Source organism: Ambystoma mexicanum, chromosome 1p, assembly GCF_040938575.1.
Source record: "Ambystoma mexicanum isolate Mex_15411 chromosome 1p, UKY_AmexF1_1, whole genome shotgun sequence".
NCBI classification, from domain to species: Eukaryota; Metazoa; Chordata; class Amphibia; order Caudata; family Ambystomatidae; genus Ambystoma; species Ambystoma mexicanum.
In genome coordinates, this window is record NC_090921.1 from 211,395,212 (window position 1) to 211,417,372 (window position 22,161).

Consider the following 22,161-nt stretch of genomic DNA (forward strand, 5'->3'; position numbering starts at 1 on the left):
GAGGGTGCAGTCCATTCTTGCCATGGTACTCTTACTTTCCCAGATGACGACTGCCTCAGTCTCCTAAAGTCCCTCTTTAGGATGATGTCTTTGTACATGCCTCTCCTTCAGCATTGCAGGCTCTGCATGCAGCCTCTCCAGGAGTTCCTCGGTGGCAGCAGGCCTCTGGATCATGGGAGGACAAGATCCTTCCGACGCTGCACTTCAGGAAGACCCTACGCCGGTGGTCGGTCCATGGCCATCTTTAGAGGAGCTACTTTTTGTCTGCCTCATCATCTGGCCACAGTTGCAATGTATGCATTTCTGGAAATCTGGGGGAGCATACAGGAAATCTGCATGTCCGAGGTCTCTGGACACAGGAAGAGATGACTCTTTATATCAATTTTCTGAAGCTGTGCAAGGTGTTTCTAATGTACTCCTTCCTCCCTCCGATTCCTCTGATCTCCTTATCACATCGCAGCTGTTCGCTGGAAACATTTCTGCCACCAATGGGTGTAGAATTTCTCCACGTCAGCTCAGAGCTATGTGCACCATGCTGGATAGGAGTTCTCGGCCAGTATATATAGCAATGCCACAGCCCATGGCCTCGGTTAATTTTCTTTCCGTGCAGTTTTTTCACTGATCGAACACGCTTATCAAAGCTTTCTTACTTATTTTGAAGTATGCTGTGCCTACTCAGTCCAAGGCCTCAGGCTTCAAGCCGTGCTTTTACCCGAAGGCCTGCCGGGAGAGAGCGGCGAAGATCTTTACCTTAATCCACAAGTCGAAGTGTGAAGCACTGCGGTCTCGGTCGAGACTGCATGGCGCAGAATGATGCTCGGAGGAGCAGGTGGCTCTGCACAAGATGCAGCAGCATTTTAAGTGGGCCCACTCCTCGAGTGAGTCCACACACCAACATTGGCCATCTTATTCCAAGAGCAGGAGCCACTGTGCCCTTTCGAAGGGATTGTGTCCTCCGAAATATTCCTTATCTTGATAGATTTCTTCCAGCCTGCTGGCCTCGGACATTTTTATTTTTTTTTTTAGTAGAGGGCGCTGCGCGTTGGTGTCCCTCGAGTTGGTGTCCATCAACAGCCTCCTTATCGGCGCCGATGTCGTCATGCATATAAATAGACTTGCGCAGCATCCGTTGCTCAGTTCCGTTTTTCTGCGCTTCGTGGGCCTCAGAATCGTGTTGCTCAGTTCGTTCTTCAAGTAGATTCTACTTATTCCTCGAAGATCTCATACTTTATTCTATGGCTTCCTCATTCAAACAGTCGACCCCACGGTCCGGCTTCAAAAAGTGTCGTGATTGTGGAAAGAAAATGTTGTTGACGGATCCTCAAAGGATCTGTTTGTGGTGCCTGGGATCGGAGTGCGAGGGCTGCACGTCCATGACGGCAAAAGCCTAGAAGGAGCGTAAGGGGAAGCTCGAAAGAGGTAAGACTCTTAAAACTTCTACTCCTTTGAAAGTGTCCTCGGCAGAGTCGAGACATTCGTCCCCTCGCCGTCACAGGAAACATTCCCGTTCGAGGTCTCTAAGCGGTTCCCATCAGTCTTTGAAATCCAAACACTTGAAAAAGAGGCGTCGTAGATCACCCTCTTCTTCGTCTTCTGTTTCTCCGGAAAGGATCAACTGCCCCACGAAACACAGCTCTCCAGCTAAGTGGGAGGAATTCCGTAAAAAGATGCTTAGCGTCTTCGAGAAACTGGCCTAGACCCCCTCGGAGACAGCTAAAGTTGATACGCTGGGTGAAAGACCCGAAAAATCGAAACGCCGCGAGTCGTTGCACCCGGCAAAAGAAACTGCCCGAGATGGTCAAGAAACCTCGATCAAAGGCAGTAAGACCGCGTCATCGCCGTCGTCGAAAGTCCCTTCGACTCATAAATCTGCATCATCAACACCATTATCGAAGGGCTCATCGACTCACAGATCGGTGGAATCGACGCTGATAAAGGACAAACCTACTGCTGTCACTACTTCTCATTCAGTAGACGTACCGAGGTCTTCGACCAAGACCTCGAGAATGTCGATAACTTCGACTCAGAGTAGGATTCCGATCCTCTCGAGTTCTTCGAGGTCTCTTCATACCTTTTCAACGCCTTTTTTTGGTTTCATCGAAGCCTTTGACTTCCACTTTGACAACTTCGACGTTTTCTCAACCGGTTACTACAAGCTTGGCCGCTTCTGCTCTACAAATGGGTTTTAAGCCATTCCCAAGGTCAGATTATTTCAGAGCCTTGTCCTCTATTTATGAGAAAGGGGAAGATTCTGATAATGAAAACCTTTTTGGGTTGCAGAGGACTACAACACCTGTACCATAGGAATTTATCTCTGAAGAGAATAGGTTGAAGGACCTTCAAGAATCCTTGCATAATGCAAGTGGTTTAGATACTTCCCCAGAAGTAGAATTTGCTAAACCAGACCCAGGGGAACATGCTGAGACCCCTTACAGGATTTTAATGGCCAGAATAATAGAATTCATGGGGTGGTCTACACCCTCACCTTCTTTTCAACAAGATGCTCTTACAGACATTTTAATTAAAGGCCCACAGGAAGATCCTGTGGTTCCCTTTCATACTGCATTGCAGAGGAAAATATCGGCCAACTGGGAAACCCCTGAGGTTATCCCGGCAGTTACCCTATATTTGGCAGATAGTTTTTCGTTATCTGCTTCTGACCCTCAATATTTGTCCAAACATCCAACTCCAGAGAGTCTGGTTGTACAAGCAGCAACTTCATCGAACAGTAGCTCTGCATACCCTACCGTTCCACAAGACAGGGATGATAAGATTTGACGCTATGTCAAAAAAGGTCTTTTCTGCGTGTAGCATGGCACTTAAATACATTAATGCTACTTGTACGCTCGCAAGATTCAGCCATACACTTTGGGAGTGTGCTTCATCTGCGGCTGACTGTCTCCCGGAAGGAGAGGAAAGGGAAGCATTTCTGAACATCATTAAAGATGGTAAAGACGCAATGTGCGAATCCCTTCAAACTGGCATTGATTCTGCTGACAGTATCAGCAGGGCTATGGTGGCAAGTACTACAATCCGCAGATTTGCGTGGTTGCGAAAGTCTGGTTTTGCTCCAGATGTACAGGCCAGACTTTTGAATATACCCTTTGCCGTCTCTTCTTTCTTTGGTAAGAAGGCTGATGACCGCTTCGAAAGGTTACAAACATCCAAGGCAGCAGCAAAATCCCTTGGCGCCGTAATCCGTCAAACTCCTTATCGCCCCCTCAGGAACCTCTTGGAGAGGTAGGTCCTTTCGTTTTTATTCCGCATTCGGAAAAGGCAAGATGCCAAAAATGATTCACCCGAGGTGGATGGGTTACAAGTACAAAAGCCGCAGCAGGTGCCCCTTTACCCTCGGCATCTGCCTCTAAACCACTCTGAGGACTCTCCTCACAAGACACCAGTAGGGGGCAGGTTAACTCAACATCTGGCGGAATGGCAGGCTATTACGTCAGATGCTTGGGCATTGGAGACAGTTGCCCAAGGTTATTGCCTGCCTTTTCTATGCACCCTCAGTCATCCACCAGGGAACAGCTCTTTGAAGTTCCGCTCCTTTTGCAGGAGATTCTAGACCTGCTAGAGAAAGGTGCCCTAGAACTGGTACCTGTAGTGGAGAGGAACAAGGGTTGGTATTCCCCCTACATTCTAATACTGAAGAAGGACGGAGGACTGAGACCTATCTTGGACTTATGAGAATTGAACAGGTTCCTGAGGAAGGACAAGTTCAAGATGGTAACTTTCTCTCCCAGATCCGTGAGGCCCTCCAGCTTCAGGACTGGCTGGTATCTCTGGACCTTCAGGATACTTATTTCCATCTCAAACACAGGAAATACCTGAGGTTCGAAGTTGGAAACTCTTATCAATTTAGAGTTCTGCCATTTGGGCTGACCTCCGCCCGAGTGTCTTCACCAAGCTAATGTCGGTAGTGGCTGCAAGTGTAAGGAGGCAAGGGATCCACGTCTACCCCCACCTAGATGATTGGTTGATCAGAGCTGTATCTTCAGAACAAGCTCAGATCCAACTAGATTGTCTGCCACTTCCTTCAAAAACTGGGCTTCTCCCTCAATTTAAAGAAGTCACAGATGATACCATCAGAGACTCCAGTTCATCGGAGCGGTCCTGGACACTTCCCTGGGGAAAGCCTCGTAACCAGAGGTGAGGGCTCAAGATACTCAGCAGATGGTCACCAAGTTTCAAAATGCCCATCGTCTCCCAGCCTTCGACTTTTTGAGGTTGCTAGGCCTCATGGCATCCTGCATCTTCCTTGTGCCAGAGGCTCGCCTGAGAATGAGATCTCTCCAGTGGGCACTAAGAAATCACTGATCGCAATTCTCAGGAAGAATGACAGATCTCCTTCAGGTTCCGGACAAAGTGGCTTGAGACCTTCAGTGGTAGGCCTGTCGGGAGAACATTTTGAAAGGAGAACAGTTTTGGCAACCATGGCCGGAGGTGACAGTAGTCACGGATGCCTCACTCACAGGGTGGGGAGCCCATTCCAATGACTTGACCATCAACGGTCGTTGGTCTCCATCGGAGTCCAGACTACATATCAACCTGTTGGAGCTGAGAGCTATCAGATTAGCGCTGAAGGCTTTTCTGCCATCTGTACAAGGGAAAAATTTCCTAATAATGACAGACAACACAGTGGCCATGCACTACCTCAACGAAAGAGGAGGCGTAGGATTACTGCCACTGTGCAGAGAGGCGATGCAGCTCTGGTTTTGGGCAATTCAAGAAGGAATCTCTCTATCGGCAGTTCACTTAGCCAGAGAGAAGAACTTTACAGCGGATGCTCTGAGCAGGCAGAGCACAGTCTCTCACGATTGGGAGATAGCTCAGGAAGTCCTTCAATAGATCTTTGCCCTATGCGGAACCACTCAAGTGGATCTGTTCGCCACCTGTATCAACGGGAAGTGCGATCAGTTTTGTTCAAGGGAATTTCCCCCAAGAGGAGCTCTAGGGGACGCGTTTGTAGTGGACTGGGAGTTTCCACTTCTGTATGGGTTTCCTCCAGTCCCTGTCATTCCTCATGATCAGGAGGTTGAGAAGATTCCGGAAGACTATGATCCTAATTGCCCCAGACTGGGCCAGGAGAACGTGGTACCCGGACCTTCTGGACATGTCCATCTGCCCTCCGATTCGTCCTCCACTCATGGAGGATCTTCTCTCGCAGAAGGGAGGTCAGGTTCTCCATCCAGATATCAGAACCCTCAACCTTCACGCTTGGTTTCTGAAAGGTTGAGATACAAGGATTGGGACCTCCCAGATGACGTCATGGAGGTGTTGCTTTCGGCTAGAAGGCCGGCAACAAAGACTTTATACCGCTGCTGTTGGAATAAGTTTTGCAGCTGGTGTACAGAAAAGAATATTGAACCCTTCTCATGCGGTACATCAATGGTGTTATCTTTTCTACTCTATTTGGTGAATTCAGGTCTTCAAGTTGGTACGATCAAGGGCTACCTCGCAGCGCTATCGATCTTCAAGCGCACTGCGGAGGAGCCATCATATTTCAAATTACCCCTAGTAATACAATTTCTGAAGGGGTTAACTAATGTCTATCCCCCAAGACCGTTCAAAGTTCCCTTGTGAGACTTAAATTTAGTCTTAAATTTTGTGATCGGCACTCCTTTTGAACCACTCCACTCTTGTTCGTTAAGATTTCTCACCCTTAAAACTGTCTTATTAGTGGCTTTGACATCTGCCAGGAGGGTGAGCGAATTACAAGCTCTATCTTGTAAACCTCCTCATACAATTTTTCACAAAGACAAAGTTGTCCTACAAGTGAAGCCTAATTTCCTCCCAAAGATAGTCTCTGAATTCCACATCACTCAGAAGATAACCTTACCTTCATTCTATCCTCCGCCCCATCCTGGGAAAGAGGAAGAGAGGCTACATAGGCTGGATCCAAGGCGAGCCTTGAGTTTTTATGTCAGCAGACTTGCTAGGATTAGGCAAGTAGACTAACTGTTCATAGGTTACACAGGGCACAAATTAGGATTGCCAATCACAAAACAGACCATTTCCAGATGGATTATTTTAGCCATTCTAGAATGCTACAAATTGGCAGGGAAAGAGCCCCCTCAAAATCTTAGGGCTTATTCAACAAGGGGTATTGCAGCCTCTTTGGCCCTCCAAAGAGGGGTACCAATTCGAGACATATGTGCGGCTGCCACATGGTCGTCCGCACATACCTTTACAAAATTCTACAATCTGGATTCCTCCTCTAGCCAAGAGACTAGTTTGGCAAAGCTGTGTTACACTCTGTTCATTCTTTAAGGGGTCTATGGCAATTTTACTCCCGCCTCCGTTTACACACCACTGCTATGGGAGTCTATCAAGATAAGAAATACGTCGGAGGACACAATCCCTTCGAAGAACAAGTTACTTCTTACCTTGTAACGTTTTTTCGATGGGATGTTCCTCCGACGTATTCCTGATCGCCCCTCCCATCCATCCCCTCAGTAAAACTTCCCTTGTAGTTGCAGCTTACGCTCTTTCAAGGTCAATAACCAACTCATGCACAGCTATTCTGTTTCAAAACGGAACTGAGCAATGGATGCTGCACAAGTCTATTTATATGCATGATGATGTCAGAGTGCAGCGCCCTCTGCTGAAAAAAAATTCCGAGGCTCGTAAGCTGGAAGAAATCTATCAAGATAAGGAATACGTCCTCCATGCCAGAGCAATGAGTCCCTCCACCTGAAGATGTCAGACATCTTCACCAAGGCATCGGAGGCTCCGGCCTCGACACCGGTGCCATCAGCTCCGGTTATGGCAGCATTAGAGTCCCAGTGTGTATATTGTGACAGACAAGGAACCCTCTGTGGTCCTCTCCCACACGTCTATGGGCTTAGGACTTGACCAGATGGGGGACAGAGATGTCTTGGTGCCAACAGACCCCACCCTTGGGTGAGGAGGCCTTGGCACCGGCTTTATGGTAAAACATTCCATTTCCTAGGAACACCTTCATGTCAAGGTATATGAAATCTTAGACGAGGAGTGCGGCCAGGTACCTTATGGGCTTGAACCTCTGGGCTCTAGGGAGATGAGGAATTTTCCCAGAAGAGTTCTATGGGGAAGGTGAGGACGTACTGCAAGTAATTTGTTCTTTGGGCTTTCAAATCCTTCCTAGCACAATTTAACGGCCAGGTGGTCTGGATGTTCACTGACAAACACCGCCACAATATTTTATATCTGCATGCAGGGGAGCACCAGATCTCTCACCTTGTTGGCAGATGCCCAGGTTCTGTAGAACTGGGCATTGGATCAGAACATATTCCTCATTCCTTTCCACCTGCTGGTTGTTCAGAACATAATGTGATTACCTCAGCAGGAAACTCTGCACATGCCACGAATCTGAGCTCCACAAGGTTCTGCTGAAAATTCCATCAATGGGGCACCCCGGAAATCAACCTCTTTGCCAACATGTGGCCTTTGCCAGTAGGTTCCATCACCTGGAGAGCCTAGGGAATGCTTTCACATTCCCCTGCGAAGGCAAGTACCTGTATGTCTATTGTGAGGAATCTTGCAGGGCCATCACATAATTCCAGCCTAAAAGCTCCTCCCATGTGACCAGTGAAAGGCAGAGTGAGGTTGGAATCATGGAAGGAGAGACTGACAACAGTCAAAGTTTAACAATCTTTTATTAAAGAAAATCTCAGGATGGATTAAGGCCTAACTTGCTCTATGCTAAGGTGGGGATTTCCCTACCTAAAGAAAACTAAGGAACATCAACGTCAGTAAGTTCAACATAAAAATTGCTCTGTTTCCAAATCTTATAATTGCCCTCGCAATGAACACCAAATAATGAGCAGGGATGTTAACTAGAACTTCAAATAGGGTTCCAAACATAAAGGTCCCAACACCATCAAGCTCAGGCTTATTCGTCAGCTTTCTCTGCCAAATGTCAATAAGTTTACCACTAAGTTCAATTTCTCTTGCTGGTAGCATCAGATGAAATGCAGTTCATAAAGGTTAAAGTGCCCTTCCCCAAGTTCAATAACGTTCCACGGATAACTCCAGGACACAAAACCTCAGGTTCCCTTCCCCAGGTTCAATATTCATATGAAAAAGTATCCTTGAGGCTTTTGTCTTTTAGATGAACTTGTATAACTCTGGGTCCTTTTCCCAAGTGTGATGTTTATCATTGACTTTCTTAATTTCACCACGCAAACATCTATGTTAACATAGAGAAGTTGCCTTGTCAAGGCTCTGTTTCACACCACACGGTCCACCCATTACAGTCCCACGCAACCAGGAACTTAGCATTTCCTTTGCCACCAACCTTTGGTTCACAATTAGGGGCTCTCTGGTTCTACCGCAGTTTGAGACCACACGGCCCACCCAGGTTTCTTTCAGAATTCAAGATGTGATTCACCAAACAGTTTCACAACATTGTTACCTTGGTTTCTTAAAGCCTTCAGTTTAGTTTCCTTGTAAAATTTCAGTTCATTGTTTACCAGTGGTTTTGACATTGTAACCTTGTATTCAAAGAAATCTGGTCATCAGGTTTAGTTTCATATAATCCTAAATGTCTTTGCTTCTGATAAAGGTGGTAGTTGCTCTGTTAATTCAATCTGATATTCAACTTTAGTTTCTTTCACTACTTTCATTCAGTGTGATCAATTGAAGACAATTGGTTCATTAAATGGAGTATGCTATGTTACTTTTACTTGTTTCACTGAGTTCTGTAATTCAATGTCAATATGGTTTGTTTCATATAAGTAACATTGTCCCTTTTATTCAGTGCGTGAAGTTACTTTCATTAGTTTAGGTATTCAATATAAGTAACATATTTCGCTTTGTTCCATATATTGCATTATTAGCATTTATTTTATTCATTTTGGGGATTTGGCATAAGTGACGTGCTTAGTTTCATTCATTTGACTGGTATTGCATTTTTGGTCGTCTTAGAGTGCCCCGGATAAACAAAGTGCCTGTAGACAATTACCCTGTCTTGGCAGTTCCTCTCTGCATTGAATTTCAGGGGACAGCTGAATAGCCGGATGCTTGACAGTGCACTCGATGGCTGTTCTGCGAGACTTTGCCTTTCTGCAGCCCCTGCTGCTCGCCTACCGAGCTGGGGGAACCTCAGATCCGCATACAACTTCCAACAGGATTCCCCGGACCTCTGATGACGTACTGGCTTCTTGGCCTCTCTTGCGCACAGCTGCCACTCTGGTCCGCTTGCTTCAGCTTCTGCCTCCATTCTAATGTGTGTTCGCAGTTTCCCTTTTATACCCCCAAGCTTTACTAATTGGCTGCAGGTATACTGACTTGCCTCACCACAATTAAACATATTAAGGTGACATACCTGACCTTCAGGACTCTTCTCAGTATTTGAATGGGAGGTAATCTTCATGGTTCTATTTGTCTCTTCCTTGTCTCAGTACTATCGTGCAATTTTAAGGGGTCGATAAGTGGAACACATTTACAATGACCCATGAAGTTTGGGGGAAGAGAAGGTTGGCTATCCTGAGGGTAAGGGGATAGCATGTCTCGCCCAAATATACCTCCCAATCCTCAACGAGTCTCCACCCAGGTGATCATCCTCGCTAGTCCACCCCAGGGTCGGGGTCCAATAACGATAGCCTTTCCCTGGCCACCTGCATAGAAAGTCCATGGGGAGTAGAAGTGAGAATACCCTCTGGTTTCTCATAGCAAGCCGCTACCTGATTCTAACCATGGTGGCAGTATTAGGAGCGAGGATCACATGGGAGGAGAAGGCTGCCAAGGGAATGTGGTGACTATCGGGAGATGTGGTATCCTCTTCTGAAAATGAGATTTCCCTAGGGCCTGAATATTTAATGGCATGTTGTCACAGTAGGGATTCTCCTCCCAGACTTACCCTAGATGCCAAGTATGAGAACCCTTTTTGTGAAAATGAAAATCATGTATATAAGACTCAGGGAGTTAATACAACTACTTTGGTAGATATGATTCTACATTGTGTTTGGTTTATAGAACCAACAGAAAACCAGTATTTCCTTTGAAATTTTTCCCATAACATATATCATGTAAATCCCCTAAACGGAGTGGATTAAATGATGGGGAAACAAATCAGAACATCATGGACAAGTCCCATAATGCTCTTGGTACTGAGACGAGGATGAGGGATCCAGAGTTACCAAACTGTATGGAGTGGTCTATTTGTTGTAATGACCCACTCCTGACCAGGATCTATAAATATTCAGGTGCAGGCCAAAAGAGAGCAGCAGGAATAAGCAGAATTTGGAGTCGCTGCTGTGCTGACAGCAGGATGCTGTGCAGAAACTGGGTTTGATGTCTGGATTCCTGTTATGCAGAGGATGCGCATCGGGAAGCGGCATTGAGTCCGGCTGTCCTGAGGGAGAGAGAAGCTCTGTCTTGTATCCCACTCCGGTATAAGGTTTCCACAGGAGAGTGTACCGAGCTGTGAATGCTCCATTGACAGCTCGAGCAGCAGCAGACTGACCGGATTTGTCAAGTGCTGAGGGAGGTCAGACCATTAAGCAGAACCGGCGCGTCAGGAGATGCCAGGATTTACAGGTGACCCTGTGACCCTCTGAAGGAGATCGCTGTGTAATAATGCACATTTTGAATGCTGACCATTTAAATTAAAGAAAATTGGGCGCAACTCTCCTATTAAGAGATGTTGAGTGGTAGAATATTGTAACCCGCATTGCCAAAGCCAAAAATGGCAATAAAGCAGTGAATACACCTTGCCCAAAAAGGATGTCCAATCCGGGAATATTGTAACCTGAATTGCCCAAGAGGGGCAATAGTAAATCAAAGGGTACCCAACTTTCCTAAAGAGAGATATTCAATAAAGGGACATTACAACCTGCATTGCCAAAGAAAGCTGAAAGCGACAGCAAGGCAATTTTAATCCAGCAGTACAGATACCTCGTAGGAGAAAGTTGTAAACTACATTGCCAGCAGCCAATAGGTTATGTAAATAAAAAATCAGACTGCAAGAGAAAAGCCCTCCTTGTAAAATGGATCTAGGAGGAGAGGACTGTAACCTGCATTTTGACCATAGCAAACAAATCATTGTGAGAATCATTCTGGTTTTGTGTAGTATACTTTGAGATGAGCATGTACGCCAATTGTGTTGAAAGTCCAGACTTACCTCAGAATCAGTTGTTGGAACAAGCCTGAGTACATGTTGTAGTAGTGGTTTTATCCTTCCAGGCGATTTAAACCAGGAAAGGGCCAAATGGTAGCTAGTCCTGGCAGGCTAGTGGACCTGGAAGAAGATCATTTGAAGTACTGTGAATGTGGTGTAAGGTAGAGGTGGAAAAGTTGTAATTCCACTAATGTGTTTTAATGAACTGATATAACCATCCCAACTTAAGTGTTTCTGTGGAATGAACCATCCTGACTAAGGTGTTGCATATAAAATAGAAATACAATGTGCTGAAGTTATTGGTCTTCAGAGAAACATTTACATTGACTTGTGACGTAAGGAGAAAGTCTTTTTTTGTTTGCCAAGCAGAAGGTTATTGTAACTTAAAGGATGGTCTTTGAAGATTATTGTAACTTAAACGATTGTCTTGAAGTGCAAGAAACCTTGAGTAAATTGCTGCTGCGGTCTTATGCTATACGCCTTCTGCCACACCTCTGTTGTCGCACCGTTTGGTCAAGGAGATTCTCGAAGGGCTGTTTCATTCATTTCTGCCTGTCCCGCCCCAGCCTGGGAGTTGAATGTCATCCTCTCAAAGCTCATGGGCCCTCCCTTTTGAGCCACTGCATAAAATCTTTTGTTACTATCCTGGAAAACCGCTCTTTTGGTTGCCATCACCTCGGCTAGACTTGTAGGCAATATGTAGGCTTTTTCCTGCATGTCCATGGTGGTATTGTGCACTAAAAGGAAAAAGCAGTGGATGGGTATCCCCTACTTCGCTGACTTTGAGGAAGCAAAATCGTAGTAAACAAGAGTCAAGTCAGCGGAAACCAAAATATTAATTAACTTCAAGGACATCGTCCTACCGTTAGAGATACAGCACTGCTGGTCATAAGTCAGATCACCATACGTCAATCAACACATGATAAAAGATAACATGTTTATTAAATTTCTTATAAATTTATTTCAAAAAGTTTAAAAAGGGATTAAATAGTCTACAATACTTGTGCAATACACAAAATTGTATCGTACAATTAAAGAGATAAAGCAATAAAGTGCATACTGCGGTAAAGTGCTAGTGCCAATTGTGAACCTCGAGGTGATATCAACGGGAAATAAATTGATCGTAATAAATCCCGATAAACACAAGGATGACTCGACTGTATCCCTAGATGAGTGAAGGGGATCACTCGACCAGGGAAACCCACAGTGACCCAGAAATAATTGGAATGTGTAAATAGCAAATGTCTATTAATGACACTTTCCACACAATGCAAAGAGTCAAAATCGAATCGATTTATAATAATGATAATCAGCAAACAAGAGGACCAATAGCTAGAGAAAACTCAATACCAGAGTAAAATCACATCTAAAACATATACACATAGTAATGCTATGTGCACTAACCCTTGCTTTATGCCTAAGGTTCCGTCTGCGTTTCGTCACAATGAACCAGTTGGGTTGTCGTCTTTGGTTCACTGTCCTTTCCTCCAGTAACACGCTCTCTACACTATCTAGATGTGGTGCAAGCTTTGAAATTGTTACGTCTTGTGCACAAAGATGTTCCTGAAGACCTCACAGATCTTTGTTACTTTTGTCCCTCTGGAATGAGGAACACACTTTCCAAATCATCAATTGCCTGGTGGCTTTCCTCCTGAATATCCTAGTTTTCTCTCCCGGGCAAGCCCAGTGTTCATTGTACTAGGGCTATTGCACCCACAACCGCCTTTGTCTTTAGGGTCCCCTGATGTAGATCTGTACACCTCTTTACAAGGTTTTACTGTGTCGACAGGGATTCCACACAGACATTTGCTATTGTGTAGTTTGTCAAACTTCTAGGGTTTTAATCTTTCTTTTGTTCTGATAATTAAAACGCCATTTGCAAGTGACACCTTCCTGCATGAGTGTTTATTTTCAGGCAGCAAATAAAGGTGTCCTTTGGACCTATGTCTGTCTTTTAATAAATGACTGTTGCTAATAACCGCCATGATGTATAGTGTAAACATGTATGTCTTTGTTTTCTTTAGTTGTTGGATCGAACGCCTGGAGACCCTCTGAATGAAAAGCAAGCACCACACTCGATGTCACAGTTTTCTCTTCTGCAGAGTAAGTGACGAGGAGAGATTATTAATGTAGCTGTGCGTGTGAAATAATGGGAATGTCTGCTGCTTTCTGGGTGAAGTAAGACATTGCCTTTTTAAGCCTGGTCTTGTTCTGCAGCTAGAGATGAAAGGCATTCCTAACCAACAGATACATCAGTCAGAATACATTACATTTTGAAAGGCATGAAACTCCTTGTGGACTGAGACTGGAACACTTCCGAATCTATGGAGCTGAAAAGACAGCAGAACAGATTTAATATCTTGGAACCAGAAAATGTCTACACCTCATCCCTTTGCATTTGTTACAATCCCTTTAGGAATCGGTGCAACGGGAGTCCTGTTAGTGGCTTTGGGTCTGGCAGGAAGAGATGGGGCTGAAATGTCTGTCGGAGTGTCCTCTCATTTTCCCATGCGTGGCCTTTCGAACATTACAAGAATCAGATATTTTTGGTTATTAGTCAGTCAAAATGTTATTGGGTAAAAAACGTAAACTAACATAATACTCTAAAGATTATGCAACAAGTATTTGAATAATTCATTAATACATTATACATAACTATGTTTACACTGAATTGCCAAAAGATACAAAACATCCATAAATAGCATCTTAAAAACATTTCATAAGTAAAATAGCATAAAATAAGCTGCACACACTCAAATTGATGTGTACTACACCAGATCCTAGGAGCAGCATAAAGGAACTTGTGTAGTGCCCATGCCACACACGGTTCATTAATTGATTGAAACCAGAAAAGCACTAGTTTACAAAACGTCACAGCTTTTCTTTTTAAAATTGCCACAAAGGGTATTCTGTCAATGGTGATATTTTGGATTGAGGAATAAGAAGTGCTGCATGCCTACTGGTAACAAGTCCAATATTAAATGCAACTGCCATTTCCTCTGCACTAGATGCGTGCTAATACAAAATTTGATATGTTGTAATTTTATTTGTTTTGTGTAGCTCTTGGGTTGCTTTAGCCTCAGGATTTCAAGTGTTTTTTTTAGTTTTTTTTTTTTTTACATGCATTAATATCTAGTTTTTGAATGGAGGTGGGGCTTTGGCAAATTCCCTATGTTAATTGCCTTATGTTGGGCAGAAATCTAATGTACCCTGGTAATATTACTAGCTCAGGCACTCAACCTGATATTGTGGAGGATTTTATGTGAACGAATTGCAGATGGATTGCGCCATAAAATCAGTCACATTTACATTGGTCTATCCTTTGCAGTGTCTCCAATGCAGATAATGCCCAATTCATTGTTTACTTACAATGTAGGAGTTGACATTGCTAACCACAAAAGTCTCTGAATAAAATAATCTTCCTTGGCATGTAGGTTCTTAAGATTTTGCCATCACCTATAATCGGACCCCTTGAGCATGGCTGTGTTTGATTTACACAGATAGACTCACACGTTTCAATATGCCATCAATAGGATACATTTTTTTTCAAAGAGTGTGCCTAATCTATAATTTGTGCCTTTGCGGCTGTCTGCCATTTTGAATATATGGCTAAAGCCTCTCAAAAATAAAAAGAAAATCGGACTCACAGTTAGTTGAAGGCTGCTAGTGGCTTGCAATTTAGGTGATACCAATTGCTGATATTTTTTCTCCCTAGAACCTACTACCAAAATCTTCAATGTAACTCCATTAATTGGCAAGTCTTAGTCCATAAATTTGGAATAGTCCACTTTTGCAAAGCATATGGTTTTCTACTACTATCCATGTCATTGCATTTACTTAGTAAAGGAATGGGTGTCCACATATTCCCCCTTACCTTTGGGACATCATATCCTACCATTACAAGTCCTTAGTAAAGTTTTGTAGTGTAAAAATTTAAATGAAAGGATACTCAAATGTTTCCTTGCCTAATACCGCCCATCGTTGTAGGGGACTTCAAAGGCCTGCAGTTAGATCCAAACCACACACTTTTTTCACTATTGCTGTTTAATAGTAGTAGCAGCCTTAGAATATGTCGGGGAGGCGGGTTGGAGACACTTTGTACTCTGTTCTCCAGCATTGGATCTTATATGGATTCACATGCTTATCAATATTCCACATCAGTCTGGAAATTCTCAATGTTAAAGCTGTTTTGCTTTAAAGCATAAAACAGCTCATCACTTATATAGCCCATTGCTGTCACTTTGGGTCATACTGCCCCAACCACTGACGTTCGTCATCCTTACCTGCACCCCGGCTGGCCGCCTTCAGATTATTACAGCACGTTTACGTGTTGGGAGTCATCATTTGCTCCTCCAATTTTTCTACCATTTTCAATGATTTTGAATGCTGCTGCTTCTTTCATCACCTAAGTGACTACCAGTAGCGAGGATCCATTGCTGGTGAAGATCCAGACCGTCGGGTATCTTCTAACCATGGAGAACTTCTTCGTGAGATCACCTTCTCGAGACTGACTAATGCCACCAAGAATTCGTTTAGGCCCTGCACCAAGCGTGGCCTAAATGTTTTTGTGTACGATCGGCATACAAAGTGCATTTATTGCCTCCATCTGGACCGCAAAGTGTGGCGCTGCTGCATCTGCCAGGCTTTCACCTTGAAACCCCAGAAGAACTGCCACTGATGGTTTTGGCCGCCTGGCTGGAGGAAGGTGATGGGGCTTCTGACTGGGCCTCGGTCCGCAGTCATGCCTCTGCCGGGGTCGGCAGGCCTGACCGGAAAACTCCCCCTGCAAAGATGTTGAGATCTCAAGAGGATACTTCCCTGGGAAGAAAACTGAGGGGGTCATGGGCATGTGCGCACAGTTAGACTCGGCCAATCCCCAGGCCCCCCACATCCCCCTGTCGACGGCTGCCAAGGGTCAGTCTAGATCGGTCTTGTTGACTGCGCTGTCCACGGCGAAAGACTAGTTTGCAGCTCTGTCCTCCACTACGGCACAGTCTGTACCGTGCTGTGAAGCTCTTCAAGCTCGTCCTGGGAAGAGCAGAAAGATGGCTTTCTGTTTCAGAGGAGAGAAGAATGCAGGAAATCATTGATAGCTATACCTCTGATCGATTACATCTGGGAGTTTTCTCATGGTGATGCCGAACCAGTTGTCAGCCCCACTGAAAAAAGATTGCCTTGAAAAGAAACCTAGAGTACCTGAGAGCGCTCCCAAGTGTCTTTGCTCCCAGTCATCCTCTGACTCAGTGGTTTGGGCTACTGACAGAAACAGATCAGCTAACCCTTCAGCTCAATTTCTGGGTCTCCCTAACAAGTATGGAAAGCAGCTGGATGCTTTCGGAGTGACGATAATTACCACAGCGGCTAGCACTATCAAAGCTGGGAATTCCTAAGCCATTCTTTCACATTATGACAGGGAATTGTGGTTTAAGATGGGACCTTCTACACCCCTTGCCTAATGACAAGAGGGAGGAGGCTTTGCCTGTTCCGAGGCCTTCTTACCCTCATGCAGCAATCACCATAGCACTGCATGTGGCACACAGGTTTCCGCCAGGTGGGAAAGGGGGCTGTCCTACAGCGTTGTGGGTGGTTAAAAGCCACCAATTTCCAACCCAACTAGCATCTTGGATCATATAATGTAATTAAATGTATAAAGTGCTAATTATGTCCCGAAGGCATCTAGGTGCTAAGGCAGACAGGCAGTCCATCATAGGAACAGACAAAGACCATAAAAAGAAAGACGCAGCTAAAATGGGTGTGTTTAGGTACATTTTGCGAGCTTTGCAAAAACCAAGATAATTAGTAATTTTGCGAAGCTGATGAGTAAGAATTCCACGTAGAAGGAGCCAGAACTGAAAAAGAAAATCCTCCAACCCGAGCTCTGCGGAATCTGGGAAACTCTGCACATTCTGTGAGGCAGAGCGAAGCACTGTAGCTGGAGTATAGAGGGACAGTTTATATTTATTCGGCACCCGATTTTATGAATTGCGAGGTGCACAATCCAAAGGATGAAGGTAGTTGAGAACAGAGATCATAACCGACTACATGCCCATTAGGGGTCTGAAACCCAATTGAAAAGGGTGTAGAAGATCAGATTCGAGAAAGTGGGAGGGTTGTGGAGTAACTATTTCCATAAGCTTCATAAGAAATGGTAAGGAATGTAGGCCAATAGTCAACTACAATAGCTGTATCTAAACTGTTTCTTCAGAAGCAGGGTGACTAATGCATGGTTTAAAGAGGTCGGAATCACACCCATAGTGAAGGCCAGCAGTGAACAAGGAGTAGCTTCTGTCAGAGCCTGAATGACCCAGGGAGGAATAGTCATCCGATTTAATCTTTCTTAAAGCAGCCGAAACTACCACTTCAGTAACCAGTTCAAACAAACGGCTCCGGGATGTTATTGCTACTAGACACTTGCAGGGATTGTATATCATCTGAGAAATGCAGATCACTACTGGCAATAGCTTGCCGAATCTTATGGATCTTCTCAGAAAAAAACAACCTAATCGAATCGCATTATACCTGTGAGCGTGAGTGATCAAATGCTGGCGGTGGCCGAACTGAGAGAGCTTTGGCTACTTCAAATAGGTCATGTGATGGAAGCTGTTAAAATATGATTAGCATCAATTTGAGATTTAGCTAGTTTAATGGCCTCATGGTATAGAAGCAAAGACTGCTTATAGCTCTGTTTTGGTTTGAGGGTCATAATTAATACAACATTTACGTTCCAAGCAACGACAACTTGAGAGCTCTCGAGTCCAGAGAACAGGGTGGGAAGAAGGTTTAGAGAGAATTTTGCTAATTAAAGTAGAAGCAAAAGTATCGGCTACATCTTTCAAAGAATTAAGGAGAGCGCAGCATGGGTCAAGCTTCTCTAACAGCTTTAAATAATTTGCACCCATCAAGAGAGGATTTGTCAGGGAAGTGGGACAGACCTACCCCAATGTCGTCGAGGTAGGACATTTTAAAAGGACTCAGATGGGTACTGGGAAAAGATATTGTAAAAGGAAGAACCAAATGGTCAGACCAGGTAACGGTAGAGTCTTAAAAGTAGTAGTCCAGGAGTTGTCAGAAAAATCAGAACCTTTCCGTGGTAATGTGTTCAAAGATTACGTAAATCAAAGGACATGTCGGCCAGGGTGGCAATGAAATGCTTTGCATGCAATTCAACAGGATTATTAGGCCTGCCATTAACATTTCCCATAAGAATCTGTTTGGGTAGGATAAAACCAAATCTGTAATTAACTGCGCATGTCACAGATGAAATTGACCAAGGAGTTGGAAGGCGAACGCTAAACCAATAAAATGTAGATGGAAACCTTGGGTGAAATTTCCAGCCGAATAAAGTAAAGTTCACACGACAAATTGTGTACCGACGGAATTGGGGTGTAATTTATGGAAGCCAAGTGAATCATCAACATGCCCTTCGATGGTGGTGACCTCCATTGAGGAAAAAAGTTGACAAGACACTTCAAGCAAAAAAGATGGACACAGCCGTGGCCAGGTCATTAGGCACTCTTCTGCAGCAGAGGGCAGCTCTTTCATTCTGAGAATGGGAGACTCTCCAGGTACTCAGGACAGATCAACAACTGTCCTATTGTCAACCTTCTCATTCCACCTCTCAGGAGGCCTACAGAGGGAATGTTACAAGGGGGCTCGGAGGAGGCGCGGATACACCACCCGCTCACAAACTCCAAAGCAGGCCTGATCAGGGTACGGATCTCCAATGGGAGGTAGGGTGTCTCCATTTGCCGACCAGTGGCGAAATCTCACCACCGACCGTCCATACGCAAAAGAGAGCTACATCTGCCCCTCTGACAGGAGGTCTCGGTCTCTGCTCAAAAAAGCAGCTATAGAACCTGTTCCACCACAGGTCAAAAAAGGTCTGTTGGGTGGAGACCAGTTCTAGATCTCGGGAGGCTTAACAAGTTTCTTCTATCACAAAAAACTGCATTGTCTCGGTGCAGCAGGTACTCGAGCGACTAGATCAAGGGGATTTTCTTGCATTTCTAGATCTGGAAGATGCATACTTCCATATACCTATCCATTAGAAGCACAGACGTTTCCTTCACTTCATAGTGCAGGAGAAGCACTGCAAATTCAAAGCTCTACCCTTCGGACTAAAGTCTGCTGAAAGGGTGTTCACTCTGACAAATCCAGAGGTCCCTTCAGCCCCAGTGGGAGACACTTCCCATGGGGCCAGGATGGTGCGTCCACAGTCCAATAGTCTCCCTGGGGGTGGTGCACTGCAGGAGGATGTGTGAAAAAATCCCTTATGGGACTAGAGACGATATCCTAAGGAACTCTGTATGTGAATACCCCCTTTAACAACTCCCTCACTGGCTAACTCAGTCCTCCCACCCCCCCCCCCCCACCCTCTTACAGGTATGTGTAAGGTAGAACACGCCCCTTCCTTACAAGACCATAAGACTGGGGCGGGGAAGAATGAGAACAACTTTAAAGGAGCTAGTAATATCCAAGGTACTGCGATGAAGAGGCGCAGAGCAATACCGACTTCTGCACAGAAGCTGAAGGGAACAGTCTAGTCAATATGGAGCTTATGTATAAAAACCAAGCCAGGGCTCGGAATGAAGTCGAGCCCTCCCAGGAGCAACCAAGAGGTTGTGAAAGCAAGAAGTGAAGTGAAGACACACCCGGATGCTGAGACCGAATCACGCCACTGCGAGAAAGGTCGAGTGTGGAGAGGACACTCCAGGAAGGCAAAAACTAGAAGTACCTGGTATCCAATAGCCGGCAAGTGCATGGCTCAGACCACAATCCAGCCAGACCCCAGTTTCCCTCGCAGAGCTGTCGCTGATCACAGGGAAGTGCTGACTGGCGAGAAAGATGTTCGACAGCCTGGAAGCATCAAAAGAGCCCTAAGAGCAGAGAGGAAAAAGGCACGGGTGCAAGTGGAGGTGCTGAAGGACCAAAGGAATGCTGTAGATGTGGGGTGCAACAAAGAGAGCACAAGCGAAGGGTTTGGGACCCCATCCATCGAAGTGGAAGCAGTTTGGTAAGGCAATCCATGCTTCCAGTGTAGCAAGTGAGTCTGGGACCCACACCCATAAAGAAGCCAAGGGAAGTGAGTCATTATCTTCTAACTTTGAAGAAGTTAGAAAGAAGCTAAGGAAAGGTAGTCATTCTCTTGGTCAATCCTAAGTTCGTTTGCACCAATTATTGAACTTTAGTGTTACGACTGGAGAAGAACTTTTGAATCGCACATCACATGTGCCCCCTTCACCTTAGTACGAGTTCCTAGGGTAAAGTTTGGAAAAAAGGGTTTTGACACAACAGTGGATCTTTCCTCCTTTGGATATCCTGACAGACTCCTTATGTATTCTTTTGATGCAGGGAAACCCCTTAGTATTAGTAATAGGTAAGCATTTCCCAACCGTCATTTGTTTTAATAAACGTCTGTAGCAATCAACAATGCCACCGTGTGTCGATCTTACCCCCACACCCTTACAGCACTAAGTGCCTTGTTCCAGTGGCCGCCCATCTGCATTGCACAGGTATATGCGTCTACCCTCATCTGGACGACTGAACCGGTCGTATTCTTACCTGATGGCCCTGCAGCATACTAAGGGACACAATGCGATGTCTAACGTGTCTGGGATTCCCCATACACTTTCCCAAGTCCTGTCTATCGCCGTCTCTGAACGCGCTGTTCCTGGGGTTCTGAAGGTGGCCATTCCCCAAACGCAGATCCCAAACTCAGAATAAATGGACACACCCTAGGGAATGAGACCAGGAGATGGCTTGCATGTTGAACAAAGTTTTTATCAGGTAAAAGATGCACTTGGAGGACTCTGCTGCACTGAGAGTGCTCTGCCAGACAATACGTGATCAGTACATTATAAAGCAAAAACACGTCATGACATACATTGAAAAATAACCATGTTCATTGGTGGGCCCCTATGGCCCAGTATGTAACAATAAAGAGTGCCAGACTCCCAATTGTTTGCTGGGGTGGTCTGTGGGCACATGGGACAGCTGGGCTCATCTCTGCGGGGTGAAGGTCAGGCTGGGTCCACAAGATGTAACTGTTCTAGCTAATCTAAACTACACAATTATTGGCATGCAATGAGTAATGCTGGACATAAAAGTTGTACCAGAATTAAGGGTCGCCTATAAATCGTGGGCAAACGTACCCACATTCTAATCCAGGCCTTTATGGGGGCGGGGGTGCAGTGTCCCTTTTCCCCAGGTGCCTTATCTGGAGTTTTGATCTGAGATTCATTCTCCCTGGTGCCTCATGGTTCAAAATAATAGTTTGATGGGTGTTGGTCCAAGGGGAAATATATGATCACACAGGATTAGGCATATAGGGGGCAATTTAGGGTGGTACATGGGAAGGGTCTTGCAAACAGTTACCTGGAAGGAGATTAGAGGGGCAAAAGTTTGTTCAGGCAATCATTTCTAAAGGTGGGGGTTGCAGGAGCAGGTTTGTGGAGACTGAGGAGTACACAAGATTTGCCCCGTCACACCACAGGGCAATGAGCTCAGAGGAATACTGCAGACAGGAGAGGAAGTGGCGGGGGTGTCGCGGCTGACTTTGTGCGGCCCTGGATGATGGGAGAGAATGCTTTTTAGAAATCATTGTGCAGCCTAGTAAAAAGATGGAATACGGGGTGGCACAAAATGGAGTCTGTCATCCAATGGCTTCTTTCCACAGTCATTCGAGGAAATGCAAGGGTATGTCTCCCCGCAATGGAATGAGCAATAGATTACTTTCATGCAGAATGTACAGGGGGTTGGGGGGCAAAAAGACCCTTCCTCCCTTTCAGTTCTCAACTGGACAACTTGTAGTGCCTTGCTACTCCATCATAGGACATAATAAAACGCTATAATCCACAAGAGTCAACAGCTGTTTTATCTCTGGGTAACAACGGTTCACTTGTTTGTTTCAGCTAGGGATAATGCCCTCCTGCATGCCTCTGGTGCCTCACTGCAGGCTGCTCATGAGACCACTCCAAGAGTTTCTAAATGTCAGATGGAAGTGTCGGGGTTGTAGAATGACCAGATCGCATTCAACTCAGTTTCAAGGATTACAGCAG

At 45.1% G+C, this 22,161-nt stretch overlaps 1 protein-coding gene across 2 annotated transcripts in view; it reads left to right on the top strand.

The window, feature by feature from the left end:
• Positions 1-22,161, top strand: part of CNTROB (centrobin, centriole duplication and spindle assembly protein) — a 369,000-nt gene that overhangs the window by 328,680 nt on the left and 18,159 nt on the right. For both annotated transcript variants that reach the window (XM_069646351.1, XM_069646352.1), the window contains one exon: positions 13,129-13,207. In XM_069646351.1, the coding sequence (XP_069502452.1) occupies positions 13,129-13,207 (79 nt within the window). The remainder of the gene's footprint in view (positions 1-13,128; positions 13,208-22,161) is intronic.